This window comes from Gekko japonicus, unplaced genomic scaffold (assembly GCF_001447785.1).
Source record: "Gekko japonicus isolate JY-2015 unplaced genomic scaffold, Gekko_japonicus_V1.1 scaffold548, whole genome shotgun sequence".
Classification (NCBI taxonomy): domain Eukaryota; kingdom Metazoa; phylum Chordata; class Lepidosauria; order Squamata; family Gekkonidae; genus Gekko; species Gekko japonicus.
The window spans coordinates 80,361-87,168 of NW_015169791.1; the positions used below are offsets into that span (position 1 = coordinate 80,361).

General features: G+C 39.6%; 1 protein-coding gene across 1 annotated transcript in view; it reads left to right on the plus strand.

Annotated features, from left to right (window-relative positions):
- The window catches only part of TBC1D15 (TBC1 domain family member 15), a 70,349-nt gene that overhangs the window by 44,154 nt on the left and 19,387 nt on the right, over nucleotides 1–6,808 (plus strand). Inside the window, exons 12-14 of the mRNA XM_015417026.1 lie at nucleotides 579–679; nucleotides 3,579–3,678; nucleotides 4,805–4,902. Coding sequence (XP_015272512.1) covers nucleotides 579–679; nucleotides 3,579–3,678; nucleotides 4,805–4,902 — 299 coding nt within the window. The remainder of the gene's footprint in view (nucleotides 1–578; nucleotides 680–3,578; nucleotides 3,679–4,804; nucleotides 4,903–6,808) is intronic.

Sequence of the window (6,808 nt, forward strand, 5' to 3'; positions counted from 1 at the left end):
ACCATTGGTTACTCACCGTGAAGGGTCCTTCTCCTCTGAGGCTTGGAGGACATCTTGTGGGACCTCCCAGGTCGTCATTTCTTCTATCTACTATGCTGTTCTTTCACACTCTGTTTAAAAATAAATAAATAAATAAATAAATTAATTAATAATAATAATAATACATGAAAGAGGGGACTCACCTTTTTCTTCCTGTTCCAATGTTTGTGATTTTGGCTATACTCTTGTTGTTGATGTTCAAGTTCTCTTTTTTACAGTGGTTAAGTTAGTGTATTGTTTTTGGAGCATCAGAATTGAGCCTAGGGTGACTCCCACTACAGGAAACAGGAAGTAATTGAAATTAGTCCTGCCTCCCTTCATAGCAATGTGGTAGGGCTGCTAATGGATTGGTGCATGCTTGAATATTGGAGACCATTTATAATAAGTAGTGGAAGCTTCTGCTTCTGGGGTGCTTATTGTAAAAATACTTTGGCTTTTGATCCTTCATGCAAAACTTGCCACCTTAAGGAAGGAAAGACTGGTTGTCAATGATGGCTTAAATATCCAGCTCAGTTAATTCTGATTTCTTTTTATTTCAGGATATGTTCAAGGAATGAGTGATTTGCTTTCCCCTATTTTATATGTGATGGAGAATGAAGTGGATGCTTTTTGGTGCTTTGCGCTGTACATGGATCAAATGGTAAATATTTTCATTTTCTTACTGTGGTGTTAAAACAGCTTATTTTCTCTGTTTAAACTTTTAAACTCTGTTTAAACTTAAATGTTTAAACTTAATTAGCTGTTCTGAGTGTCTCATCTGGGTAGTATTGCCTTTATGGCATAAGAGAAGGGACCCAAGTATGAAATATAATTTTAATATTTGTCAAGGAAATTGAGGAAGGAAGCAGTGGTGGTATTCCAGATTTTGCACCCATGTATTAAAAAAATGCAAATTATCTAAAGTAGGCTAATTCAGATAATCAAACTAGGCTGTCTATGCTCTTGTTCTTTAGGAAATTTTCCTTTATGGTTAGCCATCTGTAAGCTGTACCTGCTTGTGCTTTTCACATGCCAGATTTGCAGCATCAAAATAAGTAAACCAGTTATGGTCTGATCTGTGGACCTTACATTTCCTGGCATCACTTAATGTACCTCCAGTGCAGCTGCTTATACCTTTTAAGGAACTGCTCATTTGCATTTGAAGATTTCACAGAATTTGTGACATTGGATACAGAGAAGCCAGCAAGTGGGTAAAATGAGCTCTGTGGTGAATCTCTTGTGTGTGTGTTAAGCACCCACCATTCCTCAGGCTCAGTGTTCAGCCCACTTAGATGCATACAAGGAATGTGGAAGAACATCTTAACATAGCTGAAATGGTTAAGCAGACTGACTGGCACATCAGTAGCGTAAAGTTGGACACAGCCATATTAGTCCATACAAAATCCATGTGATACCTTTTATTAGTACCACCTAAATTTAAACACGTCATTGTGCGTGCTTTTGAGCTCATCATAACTTCTTCAAGCTAGGTTAGAGAAATTTTTTAAAGATGGGGTGGGGAAGCAGATTTTTCAGGTAATTATGTTATGACCTGATCTTACTGACATTCTGTGAAATGCATGCAGGCAAATAGCAAATCACACAAGCACTAAAGTGAAGCTATTTGCCCTCATACACTTCAGAGAAGGACCCCCTCTCCCTTTTCAATTTTTGTAGCATCCAGCCTAAAGAAGAGTTCTGGTGACCTCAAAAGCTTGCACAATGTTTAGTGTAAATTAGGTTGTTTCTAATAAAAGGTATTGTTTGGATTTTGTTCCTGTTTTGGGACATTAGGCTGTTATGGAACAAGAGCATTTCATTTATGTTTGATGGAGCCCTCCCTAGTGTGCATGATGAAGAGATAGGATTATGCCCCAAACTTGTGAAGATCTTTTGGCTTGGATCCTATAGCTTTGTTCTGCATGCACTTCTCTGGGTGCTGTGGAGGCAGCCTTCAGCTGCAGAACGCAATCCTCTCACAGTAGGCACTTTGCAGCTCATTGATGGACACTGGTCCAGCACTGTGCCCACCACCAGAAGAAGTGAGCTTCCCGGGCAAAGGATGACCTCTGCAGCACCCAGAAAGAAGTAAGCACAGAGGAAAGCCATTCCTCTTTAACTGTGTATTGAGCCAGTTTAGATGGTAAGTCCAGTAATTTTGGTACATGAGATGGACTGAGGCACCATATGTATACCACGACAAATGAGAATTCACTTGTGTGTTATATCTGGAGGTAATCTGTTCCTGCCTCCAAAATTTCCAAGATCTATTGACCTCAAAAAATCAAATGGAAAGATTCTTATAGAAGTAAACAGGTTTAAAACATTATTTAAAATAAACAGCTTTAGATAGATTTGTGGAGGATAGGTCTGTCATTCGCTACTAGCCATGGTGACTGAGTGGAACCTCCACACTGAGAGGCATTAAGGCTCTGAATCCCAGAGCCAGGAGGCAACATCAGGGGAAGGCCTTGGCCTCTATGCCCTGTTGTTGGCTGTCCAGAGGAACTGGTTGGCCACTATGTGAAACAGGATGCTGGACTATATGGACCATTGGTCTGATCCAGCAGGGCTCTTCTTAAGTTCTTCTTACACTGCAGTACACAGGCTTACTTGTTTCACATGTCACTCCTTACACAGGTGGATGAGTATGGACCAGCATATCACTTAATTCTCGATTTCCAATGTAATCTATCTATATGATTTTTTAAAAATTATACAAGATGTACTTTTAAAGAATTATTTCTAATCTGTGTACATTGTGTTCTGTCATCTGTGGAGGCAACTTTTTTGTCCAGAAATACTCTTGACCGTGTAAATATTTTTACAGATTTCACCCCTTATTTCACATATTCCTTTTTCTGCTGCTGCCTTGTTTCCAAATTAGAAGCAGTGACATTTATCTTTACAGGAGTCACTACTTTAAATATAGTTTAGGAAAATAAAGTGTGGCTATCATTAGACATAAGAGTTTGGGATTCCATATGCAATATATTAATATGTTGCTCAAGTATCTATACAGTTAAAGTTAGCAAACTGGTATCTGATTTGTCAGGAGCTGCGGTGGCTCAAGTGGTTAAGACGCTGAACTGCAGGCTCTGGAAGGTCAGTAGTTCAGCAGTTCGAGACCCGGGTGCCGCATGATGGAGTGAGCTCCCATCTCTAGTTCCAGCTCCTGCCAACCTAGCAGTTCGAAAGCAAGACATTGCAAGTAGATAAATAGATACCACTTCAGTGGGAAGGTAACAGCGTTCCGTGCACCTTGGTGTTTAGTCATGCCGGCCACATGACCACGGAAACGTCTTTGGACAGCGCTGGCTCTTCAGCTTTGAAACGGAGATGAGCACCGCAACCCTAGCGTCGGATTTGACTGGCTTTCGAGCAAGGGAACTTTTACCTTTAACTGAATTTGTAAATATACAGCATGTCAGACTGTTACATTACCCATTGGGCCCAAAAGTTAAATTTATGCTTAGTTTTGTGACTCAGTTGTTTTCACTCCATACAGTTTCTGGCAGTCTGTCAAATATTTATATTTGTCATTTTTCTCCCCCATTAAGCATCAGAATTTTGAGGAGCAAATGCAGGGTATGAAGACACAGCTAATTCAGCTCAGTACTTTGCTTCGCTTGCTAGATAGTGAATTTTGCAGTTACTTAGGTATGTATAATAATGCAGAGTAATTTACTGTGGTTTTTAGGAGCATGTTCAGCTATACCAAAGATTTATTTAAACTTCCTAATTACTGTCTTAACTATTGTAAACAGAGGTCCATGCTGATGTGATGTTACTTTAATCCAGCCATCCAAGTTACTGTTAGTTCCAGACTGTACCAGTGGTTTAGTTTTTTGATCTGAATTGATAATGAATGTTCAAAGCAGAAGGCTTGTATGACTAAGCCACGGACCATTTTTCTCTTTATCTCTCTCTCCCATCCCAAATATGTTACTTTTCTGTAGATTTGTTAACCATCGTGGTAAATTAGGTACCCCGGTTGGCTTGGGTTTTTTGGCAAAACGAAGTGGCTGTACAACCTTTTCTTGTTAAGACATTGTTACTTGTACAGTAGCAAACATACCCCCAAAGTACAGCCAGCAACCACTTACAGGTTGCTTTTTTGACCAAAAATCATCTGAGGTAAAAAAACAAGCCTAGAAATCTGATCTTCTCCCATCAGGGTAGGTTTTGCACCCCCTGCATTTATTATCGAGGAAACCATTTTAAGTACTCTGACAAGATACAGCTCTTCCTGACAGCCGGTGAAGCATTAACTTGCCACAGAGGGATATATTTGTATGGCAGAAAAATATTCCAAGGAACAAAAATGTAGGAAATATGATTTTAGATGTCTTATTTTAAAATTCATGCAAGCTTTTTAGTTGTCTAGTATCTGAGGTTCAAAACAGTTTTTAATTAAAATTATAACTTACTAAATAAGGCATACTGGTGTGAGTTTTTCAGTATGAAAAATGAGAAGAGTGAAACTATGTAAAAGAAATGTTTTACCTCTTGTAAACATATGTTTTCAAGCACTGGATGTTTTAGTGCTATGAAACACAGTGACCTCTGGCACCACAAACAAACAAAAAAGTTTTTTTTTTAAAAAAAAACCCCAATAGATACATGAGAATTTGGTTTGCGATAGAAATATACACCATAGGCAATGTGTGTAACCTCTTCCATCAGTTGGTTTGAAGGTTAAAATTTATTATTTTAGTAGAATGAATTCATAAATAATCATAATTTTATGAGTTTTATATCAAGGATTTTTTTTATTTCCCAATAGAATCTCAAGATTCAGGATATCTTTATTTTTGCTTCCGGTGGCTTCTAATAAGATTTAAAAGGGAATTTAGTTTTCAAGATATTCTTCGTTTATGGGAGGTAAGAAATGGCTAAAAGCTAAGTGGTCTAATGGTGTGCCATCTTAAATGCTGAAATTGTTACAGTCTGGGCAATGTAATACTTAATCAAAACTAATGACAGAATTGAGGGGCTCAATGGTTGAGGTTACTGGGTTCAATCTCCAGCCTTTCTGGCAAAAAAGATCAGGTAACAGGAGATGTCTCTGCCTTGAGACCCTGGAGAGCAGCTGCTAGTCTGAGTAGACAATACTGACCTTGATATACTGGTGGTCTGATTCAGTGTTAAGTTGGCTTCTTGTGTGTTCATTTACTTAAACGCTTACATATTAAAGGGAAAATGTAACGTTGCCAGCTTCCACCCCTCAAATGAAAATGCTTCTGTTAGCTATTGTAGGTAAAGCCACACACAACACATAACATTTCTTTATTTATGTAAAACATGTTTATGCAGTCTTTTCACCCAGTCAGGGTCCACAATGTTTAAACAATTAAAATACAGTTATAAATTGAATAGCCGGCAACGCTGAGCTTCGGCTCCTGACTTTCCGGCATTCTCAACCTATTTGAGAGACTTTGGTTTCACCAAAAAATCTCCAAGCTGTCCTGGAGGGAAGCTTGAGCAGGGCACTTTGTTTCTGAGGGCGGCGACGTGCGGCGGCGCGTTGGTTTTGTCCCCAGAAATCTGCCGAAGCAGTAGGTCGAGACAAGAGGTTGTTTTTCCTACCTATAGCCGGGTCCGTGAAAACCGAGGAGGAGCAGCAGTACTCCTGACAGAGACGTAAGCTGATGAATGTAATATTTTGAACTTTACACGTTGGTTTAACCCCCCGGGTGAAAGCGAACAATCGGAGTGAGAAGCGAGGAGCAGATCAAAGAGAGGGAGTCTTCCAGCCCTCTAGCCCCGTTGAATCGAATGCGGAGAACACAGATGTGGTGAGCGGCTGCTTAATGTGAGACCGGCTTAGATGAGGAGAAAAGCTGGAAAATGTGGGGCGTCTAGTGAATGAATACTTGCTGCGCGTTTTTGATTGGACTCCGTTTAATTTAAAGGACGCTATAACTGTCGTACTGTGCATTTAATATATCGGTGTTGGCGTTTTGTGGCGTCCTTCGAGGCGTCTTTGCGGCAGCATCGACCAATCGAACAATTGACTTATTTGGCCTGCATGGTACTCTGAAGACAAGACGGAGCTTGGAGATTTGGAGTTCGGAGTGCGGAGAGATAAAGAGTGGCGATAGACACGACGACAGTTTGAAAATTGAACGGACCAGGACGGATAGAAGGACAGAAGTTGGTTGAGGGATATAGTTCGAACTTGAAATACGTGAGGCTTATCTTTACAGCACATTAGCTTCTAAAACTTCTAAAACTGGTTAATTGGTATTTGATGGAAGGGTGACTGGGTGGTTGTGAGGTTGTGAGGGGGGTAGCGAAGTGATTGTCAGAGGTGATTTTCCTCTGTGTATTGGGAATGAACTGTGTGATGATTAAGAGTACTTAATGAACTATGGACTGAATGAATTGCTGATTATTATTAATGAATTGCTGATTATTGATGAATTGTGGATTGAATGAATGAATTGTTAACCATCGAGGATTAAAGACTTAATAGGCTTAATAGGGTATTTAAACAACCAAACAATATCTCAAGAGATTTCAATAAATAAATAAATAAATAAGTACAGCCTGGCAAGAGAGAAATAAATAATTTGAAGAGAGGAAAGGGTAATTGAAGTTAAATATAATAGCAAGTGGTGCTAGGAAAACCTCAGTTCCGTCTCCAGGCCAGATTAAAACGGTAGCCTCGAACTTGGGTCAGACAAAGGACTTAAGTGCACAAATTAATGAGAGCGTCACACAGGCGGTAAACTCAGCAATGCAGAATATGCTGCCTAACATTATGACTAAGATGTTAGAGCCCCTT